The 22,667-nt window shown below is 42.6% G+C and overlaps 1 protein-coding gene across 5 annotated transcripts in view; it reads left to right on the top strand.

The window, feature by feature from the left end:
- Positions 1–22,667, top strand: part of NFIB (nuclear factor I B) — a 537,156-nt gene that overhangs the window by 269,062 nt on the left and 245,427 nt on the right. For all 5 annotated transcript variants that reach the window (XM_029605636.1, XM_029605626.1, XM_029605642.1 and 2 more), the window contains exon 3: positions 15,011–15,064. In XM_029605636.1, the coding sequence (XP_029461496.1) occupies positions 15,011–15,064 (54 nt within the window). The remainder of the gene's footprint in view (positions 1–15,010; positions 15,065–22,667) is intronic.

Genomic DNA, 22,667 nt, shown 5'->3' with positions numbered 1-22,667 from the left:
TATGAACTCAGTCCCTTCTTAGCCTTCTGGCTGAGACTGAAAATCTGTTGAGCATTGGGGGGGGGGGGGGGCAGTTAATGCATTACCATCTAACCTTACTGGGACATGACTATATGTAAAACCATTACCAAAGCCAGGCCACTGCACCTCCTACTAAAATAAATAAGATGCATATAACATCTGTGTTGGGTAATGTATCTGCAGTGTCACTGGAAAGAAAATATTTTCATATTTTTACAATTAAGATCATCAGCTCAAACTGTGTAGCAGTCAGCATGACCCCAGGCCACCATTTCTAGCATTGTTAGGGAACTACCCTAGTAGCAGGCTGCTGTCATGATCCAGGCTATCATGATCCAGGCTGAAGATCTTAATTTTAAGGGTTCCAGCAGGGTGGGATGGTTAGGGTGGTGTGAAAGGTAGGGAAGGGGCCCAGGAAATACATTTTGTGCTACTTTTGTTAGGACCAGGAAGTGGACAGATGGAGGGGGGAAGCTGGCACCAGACCTTTACAATTAGATTTATAAAGATGAGTTTTGGGAGTGGGCTGCAGGATCAGCCTATAGGACCCAGCATTTCGAGTTTGGGTGGACAGGGACTAGGGCTCAGTGATAAGGCTACTAGGCCCTTGACCTTTTTAAAAAAAACCAAACAAATATGCTGCTCCACTTAAGCGGCTATATTGTTTTGATTATAGTCAGTTAAGCTAAAGTTACCTGGCCACACAGGGCTAAATAACATTAAATCTAACTGGCGATATTCAGAAGGATTTTGTTTAGGTCTAAAATTATTTGCTAGAAATTTCACTTACAATAACACATATATTTACATACTTTGCTGTGATACCAACCAAAAAAACCTTGAGGGCTTGGCCCTCAAAAGCCATGAGTAAACTGAATTACAATTACAATATAGTAAACCTCCCATATGAAAACAGCACTAACTGCCAGCACTCAAACAGTAACAATCCTACTGATGAAAAGGCAATGCTGCAAATATTACACCAGTCACTAAAACACCAGTATACCTAATATTAAGAAAAGAGAATAAGCCAAGCTGCAGTAATCCCTACACGGAACCTACACATCAGCAGAATACACCTCGACCACATATGCAAAATACAGACAGAACTTCACCAAATACAGACTAAAGAGACTATTAGGTATAAAAAGAAATAAGCAGACAAAAAAGGAACTGAAAACCACAACAAACCAAACTCCACGTGCAGTGCAACAATGGAACAACGGAAACATCATTTCTCATAAAATATCAAACAATAAAATCAAGAAATATAAAACATAAATCATAATAGAAAAATCATACTAATAAAATGAAAACATAATTTCAAAACAGATCATGATCAAAACATTCAATAATTAAACTCATATGCAACTTTTTAAAAGTTTCCCAAACACCACAAAAAATGTTTCTAAACAGCAGCCACATCAAATAACACTCAATAATTTAAACTAATAAAGATAAAAAAAAATAATGTTAACTTTTGATCCCAGGCTCCCTGAAATGGTTGTGAATTGTTTGCAGGTGGAAGTGTTTGCCAACCTTTTTCCTCTTTCTCTTGTATACACACATTCTCTCACACACATGTTCATTATCTCATACTCTCTCATATGCTCATTCACACTCTCCCACTCTCACATGCTCACTGATGAGCTCACATGCTTATTGACTCATACATACACCCACACACACTCTCCCTCTCTCTCATGCTCACATGCATTCTTACATATAGATGCTCATATTTATACACACATGCTCAATAACACAAACCACTGATTCTCATGCTCAAACACTCACTAACTAGCATGCTCCATCATGCTCACACACATGCTGATGCAGTCTCTCATACTCACTGACACACATGCTGAGGCATTTGCGCACTCACTGACACTCTCACATACATGTTTATTGACTCACATACTCAATCACACTCATACAGATGCTCACTGACATGTTATGATTTTTATTGTTCTTTATTTTTCCCAGGAATTTATCAGGGTTTGTAATGATAAGAATATCAGTAGAAAAAAAATGACTATTTTTCTGGGTAAATATCAGTGTTTATTTTGGTGGACAGAAGCCAGGACAGTAAAACAATATTAAGCAGATTCTTTCACTCACCCACTCAGCAGCATCTCTATCTCTACCCTCATTCTCTGCCCAACATGGCCTTCTCTTCTCCTCCCCCAGACAAGGCTCTCATCTCTCTTCCCCACCCCCCCCACCCCCACTGTAAGAGCCATTCATCCTTGGTGGCTCCAGGCTTCTCCTTTCTCCTTCAGTGGCATGCTTACTGAGGCTCCCCCACTCTGCGGCACTGCATTTCTGGTTTTGTACAGGGCCAGGGAACCTGGCTGCCAGGAAGTGTGTCTGGTGGACAGGGCCTGCTTCAAATTGATATGTGTCACTAGATAGCAGACACTTTGGCTGCTTGAGTGGTGAAGAGGCAGGGTTTGACATTTAGCATGGGTAGCACTGGAGGATGAGTGCTTTCACTGCTAGGGGACAGGACTCGAAACAGCAATGCGTTTTGGCCCAGTGGCTTCCAACCTTGAAACACTACAACTGCATCTCTAGAGCCACCTTTTTTTTTTTTTTTAATCTGGGAATTTATGGGTGAAAATCAATTTAAACTGTAATGAAGAACCCTAATAGTAACATAGTAAATGATGGCAGATAAACTCCAAATGGTCCATCCATTCTGCCCAGCAAGTTACTTAACAGTAGTAACTGCTGTTCCATACAGCTTACACCATGCCTTCTATTAAGGGCAGCAACTACCTCTCCATGCAGGTTGCTCCCATGTAGAACTATTATTTCTAAGGTTAACATATATTACCCCATTTCCTCATTTTCATCCTCTGGCCTCCATAATGTTTATTGCAAGCCCTTTTGAATTGCATTATTGTTCTCATCTTCACTACCTCTTCTGGGAGAACATTCTAGGCATCTACCATCCTCTCTGTGAAGAAATCTTTCCTGATGTTGATTCTGAGTCCTCCCTCTCTGGAGTTTCACATCGTGACTTGTGATTGTACAGTTTCTCTAATGGAAAATGTTTGATGTTTGTGTATTATTAATACCTTTCAGGTATCTGAAGGCCTGCATCATATCTCCCCTGCACCTCCTCTCTTCCAGAGTAAACTTATTTAGATCCTTCAGCCTCTTCCAAAACAGATCCCACACCATTTTGGTTGCTGTTCTCTGGACTACTTCTATCATGTCTCTATCCTTTTTGAGATACAGTACTCCAGATGACGCATCAGTGAAGACCTGTACAAGAGCATTACCACCTCCTTTTTCCTGCTGGTTGTTCCTTTCTCTTTGCAGCCCAGCATTCTTCTGACCTGTCCGCAATGTTGCTGGTCCCAAAATTGATCCTTGAAGCATTCCACTTATGACGAGAGTAGATTTCATTTACATTTACATGCTGTCTCTCATCAGTAAATGTCTGATAATATATGACCTGAATTTCTCGCTTAGGATCCTTTTTCCTGGCCTCTGACAAATATAGGCCATCCTTACCGTAGAGCTTTTTACTGCTCCATACACGGCCCCAGTCTCCAGGGATCCAAACTTTCTTTACACCATGGTGTGGGAAGATCTGTGGCCTGGAAGGCCCTGATGCTGTTTCTTTTTATTTAAATTATTTTTTACTTTACTGCAGAAGGAGGATATGGGGAGCCTACCACACAGGAGAGCAGTGGGAATCTGCAGGAGGTCTGCTGGCAGTCTCCCACTGGCAAAAATAGAGGCAGGATGGCTATGAAAGGAGGTGGTGGGAAACTTCCAGCACTGTGGTATGGTCGGGGAGTGAAAGGGGCTGCAGAGAGCAGGCCCATGGAGCTGGAGCTGTGGCGGTGGGGAAGACAGAGGCAGCACTAAGCGGAGAGACTTGGGGAAGGCTCCCAGTCAATGAGGAATGTTGCTGTCAACTGCCGTGGTTCCGCAAGTAGGGGACCGTGGTAACCAACACCAACCACGTGATTGGGGTGAACGGCCCACTGGGGCATGCCCAAAGCCCTGATAGGCCATTCCACCCCTGCTTCCAGACTAAGCATTGACGATTTTAAAACTGGGCAATCGCCTCCATACTATTCTGGTTACAACTTTCTGTCCCCTGCTTATCCATTCATCATGTTCCACTTCTGCTATTTGCACCATTTGTTGACCAGTTGATGGAGTAGATGGCGTACCCTTCCCTCATGAATGAGCTTATCCACTATAAAGCCAGACGGGCTGACCCATTTAATGTGAATGCTATTCCATGGATTGGCAAGTGGAGGACACGCTGTGCTCTGAACATCTCAAGTGATGTAACACCCCATAAACAAGAGTGTATCACTCACCAATTTCAAACTCTATTAACTTGGGAAAAGGAGGTAAAAAATGAAAGCCATTTAATACTTGACAATGCTTAAAAAACCTGCATTCAAAATGGACTAAATAATTGTATTTGAGTTTCCCTTTTTTAAAGTCTCAGTTTTAGAATGTCTCATACACTCCACAAAACTATCTTCAACTATTGGAATACTTTCAATTACAGAGCACAAAACAGTGCGTTTTCATCTTTTAAATGCTGCTGTGGTGGCCCTCACACTCTGTGTAACCTAACAGGCTTTCCTTCTGTAAAATATCTATTTCCCACTCTCATTTGTTCTAGGTGGGTTACAATTCAGCATTCAAATAAAATATTCATAAAATGACAATGACAATAACAAATGACCTGATCAAAAAAAATATGACCTGTCAAATAGACTAGCATATGCCAGTGAAGCGTAATTCAAGCTATCCACACTCACTCAACACAGTTCAATCACAAATCAACTGTATACTTTTGGAAGTACAGCACCTGACATAATATCATGTGCGAAAGCAGGATTCAGTCTCGACACTTGAGAAAATAATACTGGCTTTTAGCTTTTTTTTTTTTTACTAAAATTCGCAGTGCATACCTCTGCCCTTAAGTCATCAGCCCTTCACCATATATGACCTGCCAAAATAAATGCCCTTGCTCTGGTTTCACAAAAATGCCAAGCTTGGAAAGATGGTATCTCCAAGAGATTCTTATTGAGGGATCGTAACGAATATGATAGCACATAGATCTTTAAAGTGAAAGTGACACTATATGGAAATCTGCTGTGGGAGCTCGTGATCCTCCAACAGTCTTCTCAAAGACTTGGAATATCATCAGAGAGGGAACATAATCCAAACCCAAAATGTTGGAGAAAAGAGAGAAACAAGCACAAATAAAAGTGGCTTTGAATCAGGGAGATCAAAGTGCCTACTGAAATATATTTTTAATATAGAGAACCCGATTTCATTAAGCTTATTTTCCCCATGGATATAGAATGGGAAGAAAGACTTATGAATTAGGCCTATAGTGGAAAATTCCCTGCTTACAGGACCTTGTGCTGAGGTTTACTTGTCTGTGGGAGATACCGTGCTCCTGTCGTGTTCTGTCACTTGGTGTAAGCTGTTCAAGATACCTTATTTCTCAATAGCATTTAACTTTACGGCCATTTCTGTTCTGGGCTGCTCTTGCAAATGTGGGTTTGCCAAGGACAATATTAATGTGTGTGTATATATATCCTGGTTTAGACCCAGTAAAACTGCAAATGCTCGGCTCTTTTTCTCTCTTCAACTCGCTCTCACACTTGGCATGTCTCTTTAATGCTGCCCCAGTACAGCTGCGACCGTTTCGCTAGCAGAGGCCAGACTATCTAAGCATGACTCTGGGAGGCAGAAGACATATATGGACTGTATTTTATTTGAGAATGTGTGAGAAAAAATTAGGAGGAACCAATAAAAGGTCTAGAAGACTTGAAAACTGGTTGGCAGAAGAGTCCAGCAGACTTAGCCATGGGTTTCATGTTGAGCACAAAATGGGAGGAACGGGATTGAGAAATTACACCAAACAATGTTAGCACAACATTCAGTGCCAGAGCTTTCCTGTTTGTAGGCAAACTGACTCTTCCATGTTCTCCTTTCATGTCCACACTCCTCGAAATCAGGGCATACAGGGTGCAGGCATAAAATACGTATTTTCTGTGAACTCCTGAGCACGTTTGATTGAGCTTGCGGTGATCTCATTTTTGAGGACTTTACTGCCTGTTATAAACCTTTTGTTCAGTTGCAATTGCATTTAATCTTGATCACGGTCAACTTCTAGCTAAGGTATTGAAGAGTTAGCGAGTGTGCATTTCACTGGTAATAAACATTGACAGCTCTGCTTTCAAAAGCACTTGCTTATGCCTACCTTATTGTACCAATCCTTTGGAAAATGGGGGCTTGCAGATTACAGTATCACACTACACACTCCAGCAGCAACAGGAGATTTAAATAATGGAGACAGCAATATGTACCGTTTGCTTTATAGACATTTAAAGTCACTCGCTTGGATTATGATTTCACAGGAAATGAACATTTTATTATGCATCTAGTCTTCAAGTTTTATACATTACGTAATGGGGTAGGGCAGAACAAAGCTGTTTATTTGTTCAAGGAGTGCAATAGCTCTGTTTTTGTGATCACTTACAGCTTCTTTTTCCTCTTCCCTCTCAACCTTCGTACACTTTTTGGATTTGCCTCCTTCTGAACTCCTAGTCCTCAGCTTTCTCTGACTACATTCCTACTTCTTGTTTTTCTTTCTTTGGCATGCCACTCTTCTGTATCTTTCTATATTTCACATTCTGTGTGATGAGAAATACCAGAGACCCTCTTGTGGTGTGGCACATGCTGAAGCCATAGATGGGAATCCAAGGGGGCAACAGAAGCTGGAGAGGAAAGCAGAGACGGGCATGAACAAGATCCTGAAAGGGAAAAAAGTATTAGAAACTGAGGTTAGGAGAAGCTGAGGAGTTGAATTTCCATATAGCTATCATGTCTTGAAATTAGCACAGTGGGCAAAAGGACAGTCTGCTTTCTTTTTCAAGATATTTGTCAAACTCTTTAGCTAAGGCATTTATAGAAGAGGAGAAGAAGGAAGAAAGGGTGAAGCTGCAGTTATAGCTATTTGATACAGTTCATGTAAGATTTAACAAAATATTTAATATTGGAATATAGCTCATACACTAGGAATATAGCTCATACGCAAAACTCTTGTTCCTTGGGAGGCCTTTATGAGAAGAGATATCAGTGCTCTCAGTCTTGAGCTTCAGACACTGTAATTTTGTTTGCTGCATTTTCGTGCCTTCAGAGGCAATAGTTTTTCACTATATCGTTCTAGTATGGCTCACTTTTATAGTAAATAAAGTAAGTAAATAGAAATACAGATTGAGTGCACTGTATCAAACTTCCACAAATTAGACCTGGCATTAGAGAAAAGCAAGGAGGGAAAGCATGCAGAGGAATAGTTTTGAGAATGCTTTCCAACATAGTTTAGTAGAAGGGGTATGGGTATGGGTATGGGAAGGTTTGTGGTGGGGGTTGTGTTTGGAGGGAATAGAGAATATGTGTGTATGAGGGGGTATAAATGGGGTGAGAGTGGGTATTGTATGTATAGGGGATTTCTGTATTTGAATGTGGATGTGTGTGTTTTTGGGGATGTATATGTGAGGGCATAGGGCTATGTGTAGTGTATGTGTGTATATGAGGGATGGATGTGTGTATATATTTTTGGGTAGGAGGGGTTGTGGGCGCATGGGGATTGTGGAGAATATTTGTATGGGGGTTTGGCTGTGGTTGTGAGGGAGTGTGTGAATGGTTGTATATGGGGGGGTTGTGGGCTTTAGAGGTGTGATTGGGACAAGTATACATATGGGGTTTGTGTTTGAGGATGTGTGCAGAAGGGGTTAATTGAGAAGCTGCAGTCATTTATTTTGTCTCTCTCGCTCCCTGTTTGGATGTGTAGGAGTGAGTGTACAATGGAAATTTTATTTTGGATGCTCGATTATCTGAATACACTAAACCAATGTTTTTGGTTTTAAAATCCTGCAAGATATTCACATTTTCTTCCTGCATATCAAACTTGGTGAATATCTGCACTTTTTTAGAGAGTTCTTGTGCCTTGTGGCTTATACAGGCCGGCAGCGGCCTCAGAAACAGTCAAGGGCCACCACAAGGCCTGACTAAGTTAATGATGGTGCATTTATTTATTTACAGTGCTTCACAGTTTCATAAATCAAAATAATAGCTCACCTTGCAACAGGCACAAATATCAAGAACACACACTACTTACGGATGTACCGCAAGGTCCTGCCAGCTCCCCTGGGGCCTGCTCAAGTTCTCTAGACCTGGGCTGTTATGGCAGGGTGAAGGGAACATGCGAAGGTGAAGGTGCCTGAGGTATTCTGGACATAGCCACTTGCAGGGCCTCATCTATCTGAGTTAATACTGCGCTTTCTTGTGTTAATTGGTCTTGTAGCGGTTGCTGTTTATCTATTTGTGTTTGTACCGCGTTGTGCAGCTGTTGCTGTCCTGTGGCCAGGACCTGGATTACTTCTTGCATTTTATCTCCTTTTGGGGCCAGCTCCCCAAACGGATACCTCCCATGAGGCGGAGAAAACAAAAACTCCTTCTGGCCTGGCCAGCGCTAACTTACTATTTGACCCATAGCCTCCTTGACCTGCTGTAGTAGAATTTGAAGTTGGAAGGCCCCAGGAAAAATTCTGCAAGCAGGTTTATTTTTTTTTTCTGAGGGGCTGTGGGTTTTTACTTGTGTTTCCGGCTTAAGCAAAGAAAATGCCCGAACTGACACCATGTGAGGCATATTCAGGCCAGGAGTGGCCTCAGGAACTGTCAAGGACCATCACAAGGTTTGACTAACTTAATGCTGGTCCAATTATTTATTTACAGTGCTTCACACTTACATGAATCAAAATAATAGCTCATCTTGCATCAGGCACAAATATCAAGTAGTCACACTACTTACGGATGTTCTGCAAAGTCCTTCCATCTCCCCTGGAACCTGCTCAAGCTCTCTGGGTCTGGGCTCTTATGGCAGGGTGAAGGAAACCTCCCTTTACCCAGCATCCCTTGCAGCCTTCTGCCTTAAGGAGGCCTAGGTTAAAACCTGAACTAGGCTCCTTAAGGTAGCATGAGGGAGTTGTCAGTATACTCTGTCACATGCCTATAGACATACAGATGAATGGATATCGATCCCTTTTAAATAATTATTTCCAACATTCCATTTGCTGGAAAGCATAACAATGAAAACCAGGAAATTGGCATGTCCCACTCAAGTTCAGGCCTAAATTGTTGACACATGCATTTATACTTACACACTTAACTGCTTAACTGCATTTATATCAATTAAGCGATTCATAAATGATTTTTAAATAATTACCTGCCTCATTTTAAATAAATTATATATATATATATGTATATATATATATATATATATATATCAAATTTATTTCAGTTAATATATTTTATTAACTGGTTTCCCAGGTCAACATCATACTGCTCAATGCAGTGCATATGACCAAACCAGCAGCATAATAAAAACAACATACATAAAAAAAAACATGACATTATGAAAACCAACAACTTAAAAATAGCCCAACCCAATGCACACCCCAGCAACATCACAACTGACCAAACACCTACCCTGACCCCACCATCCAAAACTGAAACTAAATTCATTTATTCTGCTTCTGTTCCCCCATAGAAACCCCCCTCTTCCATTCAGACACTGTATGCTATTCACAATATATTATTTCTCACCTAAAGGAAGTATCAGACTCCCAGTATCTGATGAATTTCAGGGTTAATTTCCCAACCTCTTTTCCCTGCAGTAATAGTACTGTTGATGCTCTCTAGGTTCTCCTCAGGCCCTTTGCCCAGATTGTGGCTTCTTCACACATTAATAGCACTATTGGAGTTTTCCAAGTTATCTGTAGGCTCTTTGCCCAGACCTTGGCTTCCCCTTCTGCAATAGCACTACTGAAGCATTCCAGGTCCTTCTCAGGCATTTTGCCAATACACTTGGCCTCCTTACCAGATAACAGCACTACTGAATCTCTCTAGCTTCTCCTTAGGCGTTCTTCCCAGACCTCAGTTTCTTTCTCCACCAACCCACTCCAACATTAAGAGGTTCCCTGAACTTTACCAGTTCTTCTTGCCAGCAGCATTCACACGGTTCAGAAAATCTCCTTATATCTCTGCAGTTATATCAGCGTTGCCATCTCTGATTGACAGACAGAAATCACTCGTACAGCACACAGAGCTACTAAAGTGCTGTTGCTATAATCCTCCGTTGGGGCATGCTACAATAGGGTTGTGCAAATGAAAAAAATTTGTTTTAGTTTTGCTTTTCATTTCATTTTTCTTTTTTTAAATATATATTTCGTTTCTTGTTTATTCTATTTTGTTTCATTTACCCAAAGTGAAATAAACAAAAAACGCCCAAAAACCCTCTAAAATTAAAATTAAACAAAAGTAACTTCTCTCCTGCTCAACAAATATCCTTAAGCAAAGGCAACCTTGACCCCAAAAGACTCCCCCTGACGTATCTCACCCTAACCCTTACTTCATTGTGAGTTGCACATTTTCCTGGGTCAGGAGCGATTCCCAATTACTTCTTGCCTGCTGCTCCAGTTTTTCAAAATGTCCACTGGTCAAACCAGGGCTGGTGTCATTATACTGTACAGAAGAATTACAAAAGAGCAAAAACAAAGTAGCTAAAATAAAAACAGCTGACTACCCTTCAGGCCAAGTACCTAGATTGTGAGTGGAGTTTGTGATCTGATTTTTCTGGCCATCTCTAGCTTAAACATTAGTATTGCCTTATTAATAAATGAAATTGAATTTGCAAAGTGGATCTTAATCTTGCTAGAATTAATTGGATAGACTTTAACATTGGATAGACTGTAACAGACTCCTAATACCTGCTCAGCATGTCCAGGGCAGAAAATCTTCAGTTGGCACCTCTGATGCTATCATTACTGTTGCGCTGGCCAGAAGGCCAGCCCGACGCAGGATTGGTATGGCCCTCTGGGGGTTCCCAGAGGGCGCCTACCACCAGGAGGTGGAGCACAGGAGGAGACAGAGGCTATCTGGAGCTTCATCAATAACAGTCCGGGGGTTCCTTTGGTTGAGCCCTTGGATTCCCGTACCGCCTGGGCTTAGGTGGGCCTCTGAGGGTCTCCTGGAGAGGTAGTAGAGAGGGGTTCCCACCAAGAGTAAGGGTGCGCGGCTATTGGAGAATAGATGAGCTAGACCGGAACAGAGGATACTGGAGACCACTGGAACGAAGCAGGAACTGAAGGTCCTCCAGTCAGGATAGGCAGCGCCTATTGGTCTAGCTGGTAGCAGGCCGCAGGCAATGTCAGAACAGGCAGGCCTGGTGGTCACGGGAGAAGCAAAGAGAGTGTCCTTGTGGAGCACAAGGGTCAAAGCAAGGGTATCCATTCGAGGTGGTCAGCCAAAGCAGAGGTCAGTTCCAGGTATCAGTCCAAGCGTGGTCAGTGGCAGGCAGAGGTCAGTTCCAGGCAGCGGTCCAAACGTGGTCAGAGGCAAGCGGAGGTCAGTTCCAGGCAGTGGTCCAAATGTGGTCAGAGGTAAGCAGAGGTCAATACCGTGAGTCAGTCCAAACGTGGTCAGAGGCAAGCCGAGGTCAGTACCGAGAATCAGTCCAAAGGGTACAACCTGGGAAGTGGATCAGGAACAGGAACAGACGCTGGAGCACAGGAAGGACCACAGGAATGCAGGAGCACTGGAAGACCCATGAACACAGGAACAAGTACTGGAACAGGAACACTGGAACAGGCAAGGAACAAGAACACAGGACAACAACTAGCTTCTCACTAAGGAGACAACCTGTTTGCCAAGGCGAGGAACTGGGGGACGAGCCTCGCCTTATATACTAGAGCTAAGTGATGTCATCAGGAGGTGTACGAGTGGAGGTTCCCGCCCTGGGCCCTTTAAAGGGCAGGGTGTTGGCCGCGTGCATGCCTAGGGGCGTGGCCAAGGATGTGGAGCCTCTGTGAGAGCTCCACTGAGAGGCCTGCATGGAGGAGGAAGCCGAAGATGACTGGTGGAGACTCTGGGGATGCCAGGAGGAGGCAGCCGCAGCAAGGGAGGACGGACCGGGAGCCGCGGAGGAAGATCCGAGGTGAGCAGGGCCGGCCGTAGCACCAGCACGGCCGGGACGCGCAACAATTACAGTGTCTGCTGTACAACATAATGGCATCAACCTCCAGTTTACCGGCATCCATTTTGTATCCGGAAGACCCATAGACCGTGATGGGGTAAGAGCTGGGATGGGGGTCCAGGGGGCTGGAGGGGGCCTTTGCTTAAGCAGGTTTATTGGGCAAGGGAGGGTCAAGGACCCAAACTTGGACAAAGAGATATTTTTAAAATTTTGGCAGTGAATATTCAAAACCAAATGAAAGGCAAACAAAATTTTGTTCATTTTTCTTTTGTTCCATTTTGAAAACAAAAAATAATGACATTTCCTGTTTTATTTCAAATAATAGTATATTCCTACCTGCCAGTCAGTTAGTAGCAGCCCTTTCTATGTTATATTCTCTTACCCTGCTTTCTCCAGGCTTCTTCCTAACTCTTTCTTTAGATCTTTCCTGAAAAACCACTCAGTTACAGTGTAGACCCAACGATATAGCGTCTCATTTCAGGGATGTTCCTAGAGTATAGCATTACATAAGAACATAAGAAGTTGCCATATTGGGTCAGACCAAGGGTCCATCAAATCCCAGCATCCTGTTTCCAACAGTGGCCAATCCAGGTTACAAGTAACTGGCAACTACCCAAACATTAAATAGATCCCATGCTACTAATGCCAGTAATAGCAGTGGCTATTCCCTAAGTCAGCTTGATTAGTAGCAGTTAATAGACTTCTCCTCCAAGAACTTATCCAAACGTTTTGTAAGCCCAGCTACACTAACTGCCCTTACCACATCCTCTGGCAATGAATTCCAGAGCTTAATTGTGCATTGAGTGAAAAAGAATTTTCTCCGATTTGCTACTTGCTAACTTCTGAAAGAGTAAATAACCGATTCACATTTACCCATTCTAGTGCTGTCATGATTTTATAGACCTCATTCATATCCCACCTCTTCTCCAAGCTGAACAGCCCCAACCTCTTTAGCCTTTCCTCATTGGGGAGCCATTTCATACCCTTTATCATTTTGGTCACCCTTCTCTGTATCTTCTCTAGTGCAACTGTATCTTTTTTGAGATGCGACGACCAGAATTGCACACAGTACTCTGTGCAGTCTCACTATGGAGCGATACAGAGACATTATGACATTCTCTGTTTTATTCACCATTTCCTTCCTAATAATTCCTAACATTCTGTTTGCTTTTTTGACCGTCGTAGCACACTAAGTCGATGATTTCAATGTATTATCCGCTATGACATCTAGATCTTTTTCCTGAGTGGTAACTCCAAATATGGAACTTAACATTGTGTAACTACAGCATAGGTTATTTTACCCTATATGCATCACCTTGCACTTGTCCATATTAAATTTCATCTCTATTTGGACATCCAATCTTCCAGTATCGCAAGGTCTTCCTGCTATTTATCACATTCTGTGTGTGATTTAATTACTCTGAATAATTTTGTGCAGACTTGATTACTTCACTCATCGTACCCCTTTCCAGATCATTTATAAAAATATTGAAAAGCACTGATCCAAGCACAGATCCCTGAGGCACTCTACTGTTCACTTTTTTCCACTGAGAAAACTGCCCGTTTAATCCTATTCTTTGTTTCCTATCTTTTAACCAGTTTGTAATCCACAAAAGGAAATCACCTCCTATCCCATGACTTTGTAGTCTTCTTAGAAGCCTCTCATAAGGGACTTTGTCAAGCGCCTTCTGAAAATCCAAACATACTACATCTATTGGTTCACCTTTGCCCACATTTTTATTAACCCCTTCAAAAAATGTAGCAGATTTATGAGTCAAGACTTCCTTTGGGTAAATCCATGCTGGCGTGTTCCATTAAACCATGTCTTTCTATATGTTCTGTGATTTTGTTCTTTAGAATAGTTTCCACAATTTTTCCCAGCATGAACTCAGGCTCACTGGTCTATAATTTCCCATTTCACCCTTGGAGCCCTTTTTAAATATTGGGGTTACAATGGCCACCCGCCAGTCTTCAGGTACAATGGACAATTTTAATGATAGGTTATGCATTTTTACTAATAGATCTGAAATTTAATTTTTTAGTTTTTTCAGAACCCTGAGGTGTATACCATACGGTCCAGGTTATTTGTTACTCTTTAGTTTGTCAATTTGACCTGCTACATCTTTCAGGTACATTGTGGTTTGCTTCGTTTCACCCTTGAAAACCATATCCAGAACTGGTATCTTCTCAATATCCTCATTAGTAAACTCAGAAGGAAAGGTCATTTAGTCTTTCCGTGATGGTCTTATCTTCCCTAACAGCCCCTTTAACCTCTCAATCATCTAATGGTCCAATCAACTCTCTCATAGGTTTTCTGCTTCAGATATATTTTAAAAAAAAAAACTTTTTATTATGAGTTTTTGCCTCTATGGCCAACTTCATTTCAAATTCTCTCTTATCAATGTTTTTCATTTAACTTGACATTACTTATGCTTAGTTAGCTATAGGACTATATATATATCTACGGTATATCCATAGGAAGGTGTGTTAAGTAAATTGCTCACATGTGTATGTATCTTAAAAGAAGAATTTTAGTAGGACTTGTACTCCTGCTTTTCATAGGTATTAATCCATAGATCCTTTAGACCATTAACATCATAAAGGAGTAATACCAGAATTGATTCAAGTATCCCTTAATTTTAAACCTGCATTAAGGTGAAGTATACTCAGTTCTTCTGGGCAATTTTTGTACATCATGAGATTTAAAAAAGTGTGTGCTGCATGCCATCATCTAATAAATCTGGCAATTCTCACTCTTCAGCATAAAGACACTCAAAAGTAATATCTAAATTAAAGCTGTTCAACTTTTGTTTTTCTAAACTCTCTTGTAGATCATATTATTCTTATAAAAACATCTTAAATAAAAATCTGATAATTATATATTTATTTTTTAAATAGATTCTGGACAATCAGGAAGTCCAAGCCACAATGATCCTGCCAAGAATACACCAGGTAAATATGAGTTGCAGAACATTTACACTTTAACAATGTTTGAGAACAAAGGTGTCACTGTGATAGCAAGCAGTTACCTGCTTGGGTAATGTAGAACGTGGGTAGGATTCGGCAAGCTATGTTTACAGAAGCTTTTTCAGTAAGTCAGTGGTTTCCAAACCTTTTGTATTGACTTCACAAGCAGTCCAGTTTTCAGGATATCCACAGTGAATATGCATGAGGTATATGTGTTTGCATTCATTGGAAACCCAGTACATGCAAATTTTTCTTATGCGTATTCATTGTAGATATCTTGAAAATCCATCAGGCTGAGGGAGCAACAGGACAGTTTGTAACTACTGCACTTGGGTGACCCAACAGATCCATGTCAAATGAACATGCTGATCCAATCCTGGTTTGAGACCAATCCATGAAACGTTTGACATGGAGTTATCTGGTCACCCTGTCTTTCAGAGCTGCAAAGTCCTTGGTTGTAGCAGTTTAATCAGGATTCATTTAATCATGAAGGCTATGTATTTTTTATTTATTTCTCTACATTAATACTGTTAGTGGAAAGATAAAGGCGGGGAGGGGGATTTGTCCACAGCTGCCAAGTGACCCCCAGCTCAATGAAGGAAATTTTTAGTCAGTCTTGCTTTTTGAACTTGCATCCCAGTGCATTGTGGTGTTCGTGCTCCCTGTTTGTACCATTTCAGATCAGCACTGCAGATATCAGAAAGCTTCAGGATAGGGCTGTTAGAAATATAGGATTGACCTAAATCTCCTTGCTTGAACTGGGTCACTTAGTATTTCTTCAGGTCTAGGAAACATGTCTTCCAAACTGCATTGTTCTAACAAGGAAAGTGATGCTTGCATGTATCCATTATCTTGCAGGTTTATCTTCAATTTTCTTTCGTTAGGCTCCTGGTATTTTTAGGGTACATAACACCATGAAAAATCATTTATTCTGACTTTTCATCCAGTTGACGTTTACTAGAAAATCCATTCCAGGCATCCACCACCCTCTCTATGAAGAAATACTTCCTGACATTGGTTCTGAGTCTTCCTCCCTGGAGTTTTAAATCGTGACCCCTGGTTCTGCTGATTTTTTTGTAATGGAAAAGGTTTGTCGTTGACTTTGCATCATTAAAACCTTTCAAGAATCTGAAGGTCTGTATCATATCACCCCTGCTCCTCCTTTCCTCCAGAGTTTACATATTTAGATTCTTCAATCTCTCCTCATAAGGCATTTGATGAAGACCATAAACCTTTTTGGTCACCCTTCTCTGGACCGCCTCCATCCTGTCTCTGTCCCTTTGGAGATACGGTCTCCAGAACTGAGCACAGTACTCCAGGTGAGACCTCACCAAGGACCTGTACAAGGGAATAATCACTTCCCTTTTCTTACTTGATATTTCTCTCTCTATGCAGCCCAGCATTCTTCTGGCTTTAGCTATCGCCTTGTCACATTGTTTCGCCGACTTCAGATCATTAGACACTATCACCCCAAGGTCTCTCTCCTTCTCCGTGCACATCAGCCCTTCACCCCCCATCGAATACATTTCTTTCGGATTTCCACACTCCATATGCATGACTCTGCACTTCTTGGCATTGAATCTCAGCTGCCATATCTTCGACCACTCTTCCAGCTTCCTTAAATCCCGTCTCATTCTCTCCACTCCTTCCGGCATGTCCACTCTGTTGCAGATCTTAGTTTCATCCGCAAATAGACAAACCTTACCTTCTATCCCGTCTGCGATGTCGCTCACGAAGATATTGAACAGGACCGGTTCCAACTCCGACCCTTGCGGCACTCCACTCATCACCGCTCTCTCTTCCGAGTAAGTTCCATTTACCATCACACATTGTCTTCTGTCCTTCAACCAGTTTGCTATCCAGGCCACCACCTGGGCACTCACTCCCAAGCTTCTCATTTTATTCACTAGCCTCCTGTGCGGGACAGTATCAAAAGCTTTGCTAAAATCCAAATAGATGACATCGAGCGCTCTTCCTCGATCCAATTCGTTAGTCACCCAATCAAAAAAGTCTATCAGATTCGACTGACAGGACATTCCCTTGGTGAAACCATGCTGCCTCTGGTCCAACAATTCTTCTGACTGTAGATAGTTCACTATTCTTTCCTTCAGCAGCGACTCCAATACTTTTCCCACCACTGAGGTGAGGCTAACCGGCCTGTAGTTTCCAGCCTCCTCTCTGCTCCCACTCTTGTGAAGCAGGACCACCACCACTCTTCTACAATCACTTGGCACCACTCCCGTTTCCAGGGATCTATTGAACAGGTATCTCAGCGCAACCGCCAGCACATCTCAGAGCTCTTTCAGTATCCTAGGAAGAACCTCATGAGGCCCCATGGCTTTGTCCACTTTCAGTTTTCCTAGCTGTTCCCATACCTTCTCTTCCGTAAACGGAGTTTCATCCATTCCACTCCCCTCCAGTTTCCTGTTAACTAGCGTTGGTCCTTCTCCGGGGTCTTCTTTAGTGAACACCGAACTGAAGTATTCGTTTAATATTTCTGCCATTTCTTCATCTGTCTCCACCCATTGATCCTTTTCACCTTTCAATTTCACTATACCACTTTGGACTTTTCTCCTTTCATTGATGTATCTGAAAAATGTTTTGTTACCTCACTTTACCTCTTTGGCAATCCTTTCTTCCACTTGACTTTTCACTTTCTTGATTACTTTCTTCATCTCCCTCAGTTTTACCAGAGATTCTTCCTTGTGATCCTCCCTTTGGGATCTTTTGTATTTCTTAAACGCTGTTCTTTTAACTTTTATTTTATCAGCCACCTCCTTTGTGAACCAGATAGGTTTCATTCTTTTCTTGCTTTTCTTTACTTTTCTAACATATATATTAGTCGCTTCAGTAATTGCTCCTTTTAGTTTGGCCCACTGTTGTTCCACATCTCTTGTTTTCTCCCATCCTTCTTGTTCTTCCTCCAGGTTCTTCCCCATTTCAACAAAGTCCATGTTTTTGAAACACAAAACCCTGGTCTTTGTGTGACTTCTCTGTATCGTATTAGTGATATGAAACCATACTGTTTGATGATCACTGGTGCTGAGGTGGGCATCCACCCGGACATTAGAGACATTATCTCCATTAGTGAGCACTAAATCGAGTATAGCTCTCTCCCTCATAGGCTCCATTACCATTTGTTTGAACAGAGCCACTTGCAGGGCATCCACTAACTCTCTTCTACTGTTAGATTCTGCAGAAGGGATTCTCCAGTTTACAACCAGTAGATTAAAATCTCCAACAGTCACCACTTCTCCCTTCTTACTCATCTTTTGGATGTCTTCAGTCAGATCTCTGTCTAGTACTTCCATTTGATTTGGAGGCCTGTAAACCACGCCAATAAAAACGGATATCCCATCATCATTTTTTAGGACGGCCCATAAAGCTTCTTTTTTGCCCCATCTTCCCTGCAGCTCAGATGCTTGGATATTGTTTTTGACATAAAGAGCTACTCCTCCCCCTTTTCTGTCCTCTCTGTCCTTTCTTACAGGTCAATACAGTACAGTGCGGCCGCGGTTACCCTGCTCCTAACCCACTTTCCACCCACTTTTCGGCCGCGTTAGCCCTTCCTGCGATACACAATCCCCTTTAACCTACTCTTACCACATCCTTAAATCACTGGGTAACCCCTTCCGCCCGCCGTTTTGCTGCGCGTTTAACCTGCTAACTTACTGCCTACCCTTACCCCTGCATTAGATGCAGGGGTAAGGGTAGGCGGCAAACTTTCTCCCAGCCCCCGCTCACCTGCCCTGGCCGCGTCCATGGGCACCTGCCCTGGCCGCGACATGGGCAGCCCCAGTCCTCTCCCCTCCTCCCGAAGCAACGAAAGCGGAAAAAAGCGAAAAAAAAAAAAAAGCGGAAAAGCGGAAAAAAAAAGTTGCAAGAGAGAGAGGGGAGAGAGGACGGGCAATCCTACGCTCGGGATTGCCAGTCCTTTCTCCCCTCCTCCCGAAGCAACGAAAGCGGAAAAAAAAAGTTGCAAGAGAGAGAGGACGGGCAATCCTATGCTCGGGATTGCCAGTCCTCTCTCCCCTCCTCCCGAAGCAAGGCACGAAAAGCAGCCTTGCTTTTCGGGAGGAGGGGAGAGAGGACTGGCAGTGAAAAGCAACGAAGCGACTTACTTTTTTTGCAGCCCCCCTCCGGAGACGGACATCGGCAACGAGGGACCGCGGCTCCCCTCCCCTGCCTCCAGCTGCCTGCGAAGATAGATGTATCGCACAGGCGAAAGCGACCCCTGTGCGTGCAATTGGGCCACTCAGGATGTGACGTCACAACGTTTGGCGTCACGGCAAGTGATGTCACGTATTGAGCGGCCAATTGCACGCACAGGGGCCGCTTTCACCCGTGCGATGCCTCTATCTTCGCAGGCAGCTGGAGGCAGGGGAGGGGAGCCGCAGTCCCTCGTTGCCGATGTCCGTCTCCGGAGGGGGGCTGCAAAAAAAGTAAGTCGCTTCGTTGCTTTTCACTGCCAGTCCTCTCTCACCTCCTCCCGAAAAGCAAGGCTGCTTTTCGTGCCTTGCTTCGGGAGGAGGGGAGAGAGGACTGACAATCCCGAGCGTAGGATTGCCCATCCTCTCTCCCCTCTCTCTCTCTCTTGCTACTTTTTTTTTTTTTTTCGTTTTTTCCACTTTCGTTGCTTGCTTCGGGAGGAAAGGTGAGAGGACTGGCAATCCCGAGCATAGGAGAACCGTCCACTTCCTGGTACCTGTCATTTCAAATGTCATTTGAAATGACAGATACCAGTGTGTCCGTGAAGCGTTAGGCCAGCACACCCAGGATACTGTATAGCGCTCTATACAGTAAAATGGGTTGCGCGGGCCTAACGCTTCACGGACGCTTCTTAGACGCAGCTTGCATTTGCAAGCTATTTACATACAGTATCGAGCAGTAGGTGAGCTGGACTGTGCGTGCGGCAACCATCGGGTGCGCCCGGCACTAATGCAGCTCTCCCTACCGCTCCTTATTGTATCGGCCCGTTAATAAGTTATATCCCAGTATGGTAGTATCCCAATCATGCGAATCCGTGAACCACATCTCCGTAACAGCAACAATGTCCAAGTCCCCCTCCACCATTAGGGCTTGCAGGTCTGGGATTTTATTGCCCAAACTACGAGCTTTTGTGCACATAGCTTTCCAGCTGTTCTGGTACAGGTTAATGCTTTTCTTGGACTCTTAGGGGGTAATTTTCAAAAGGAGTTACATGCGTAAATGTAGCTACTATTGTAGCAATTTTCAAAAGCCATTTACTCAAGTAAAGTGCACTTATGTGAGTAAATCCTATAGACAAGTCAATGGCATATATTGTAGCAATTTTCAAAAACCCACTTACTCAAGTAAGAACATAAGAACATAAGAAATTGCCATGCTGGGTCAGACCAAGGGTCCATCAAGCCCAGCATCCTGTTTCCAACAGAGGCCAAACCAGGCCACAAGAACCTGGCAATTACCCAAACACCTAGAAGATCCCATGCTACTGATGCAATTAATAGCAGTGACTATTCCCTAAGTAAACTTGATTAATAGCAGTTAATGGACTTCTCTTCCAAGAACTTATCCAAACCTTTTTTGAACCCAGCTACACTAACTGCACTAACCACATCCTCTGGCAACAAATTCCAGAGATTTATTGTGCGTTGAGTGAAAAAGAATTTTCTCCGATTAGTCTTAAATGTGCTACTTGCTAACTTCATGGAATGCCCCCTAGTCCTTCTATTATTCGAAAGTGTAAATAACCGAGTCACATCTACTCGTTCAAGACCTCTCATGATCTTAAAGACCTCTATGATATCCCCCCTCAGCCGTCTCTTCTCCAAGCTGAACAGCCCTAACCTCTTCAGCCTTTCCTCATAGGGGAGCTGTTCCATCCCCTTTATCATTTTGGTTGCCCTTCTCTGTACCTTCTCCATTGCAACTATATCTTTTTTGAGATACGGCGACCAGAATTGTACACAGTATTCAAGGTGTGGTCTCACCATGGAGCGATATAGAGGCATTATGACATTTTCCGTTTTATTAACCATTCCCTTCCTAATAATTCCTAACATTTTATTTGCTTTTTTGACTGCTGCAGCACACTGAGCTGACGATTTCAATGTATTATCTACTATGACGCCTAGATCTCTTTCTTGGGTGGTAGCTCCTAATATGGAACCTAACATCGTGTAACTACAGCTAGGGTTATTTTTCCCTATATGCAACACCTTGCACTTGTCCACATTAAATTTCATCTGCCATTTGGATGCCCAATCTTCCAGTCTTGCAAGGTCCTCCTGTAATGTATCACAGTCTGCTTGTGATTTAACTACTCTGAATAATTTTGTATCATCTGCAAATTTGATAACGTCACTCATCGTATTCCTTTCCAGATCATTGATATATATATTGAAAAGCACCGGTCCAAGTACAGATCCCTGAGGCACTCCACTGTTTACCCTTTTCCACTGAGAAAATTGACCATTTAGTCCTACTCTCTGTTTCCTGTCTTTTAACCAGTTTGTAATCCACGAAAGGACATCGCCTCCTATCCCATGACTTTTTAGTTTTCGTAGAAGCCTCTCATGAGGGACTTTGTCAAACGCCTTCTGAAAATCCAAATACACTACATCTACCGGTTCACCTTTATCCACATGTTTATTAACCCCTTCAAAAAAATGAAGCAGGTTTGTTAGGCAAGACTTCCCTTGGGTAAATCCATGTTGACTGTGTCCCATTAAATCATGTCTTTCTATATGCTCTACAATTTTGATCTTGAGGATAGTTTCCACTATTTTTCCCGGCACTGAAGTTAGGCTCACTGGTCTATAGTTACCCGGATCACCCCTGGAGCCTTTTTTAAATATTGGGGTTACATTGGCCACCCTCCAGTCTTCAGGTACAATGGATGATTTTAATGATAGGTTACAAATTTTAACTAATAGGTCAGAAATTTCATTTTTGAGTTCCTTTAGTACCCTGGGATGCATACCATCCGGTCCAGGTGACTTGCTACTCTTTAGTTTGTCAATCTGGCCTACTACATCTTCCAGGTTGACAGTGATTTCGTTCAGTTCGACTGACTCATCACCCCTGAAAACCAACTCCGGAACTGGTATCTCCCCAACATCCTCACTAGTAAACACGGAAGCAAAGAATTCATTTAGTCTTTCTGCAATGGCCTTATCTTCCCTAAGAGCCCCTTTAAACCCCTCGGTCATCTAATGGTCCAACCGACTCCCTCACAGGTTTCTTGCTTTGGATATATTTTAAAAAGTTTTTTATTATGAGTTTTGCCTCTATGGCCAACTTCATTTCAAATTCTCTCTTCGCTTGTTTTATCAATGTTTTACACTTAACTTGACAATGCTTATGTTTTATCCTATTTTCTTCAGATGGATCTTTCTTCCAATTTTTGAAGGATGATTTTTTGGCTAAAATAGCCTCTTTCACCTCACCTTTTAACCATGACGGTAATCGTTTTGCCTTCCTTCCACCTTTCTTAATGCGTGGAATACATATGGACTGCGCCTCTAGGATTGTATTTTTAAACAATGTCCAAGCCTGTTGAACACTTTTAACCTTTGCAGCTGCACCTTTCAGTTTTTTTCTGACT

This window comes from Rhinatrema bivittatum, chromosome 1, assembly GCF_901001135.1.
Source record: "Rhinatrema bivittatum chromosome 1, aRhiBiv1.1, whole genome shotgun sequence".
NCBI classification, from domain to species: Eukaryota; Metazoa; Chordata; class Amphibia; order Gymnophiona; family Rhinatrematidae; genus Rhinatrema; species Rhinatrema bivittatum.
Note: the sequence above shows the minus strand (reverse complement) of the source record. Positions and strands in the feature narration are given on the sequence as shown.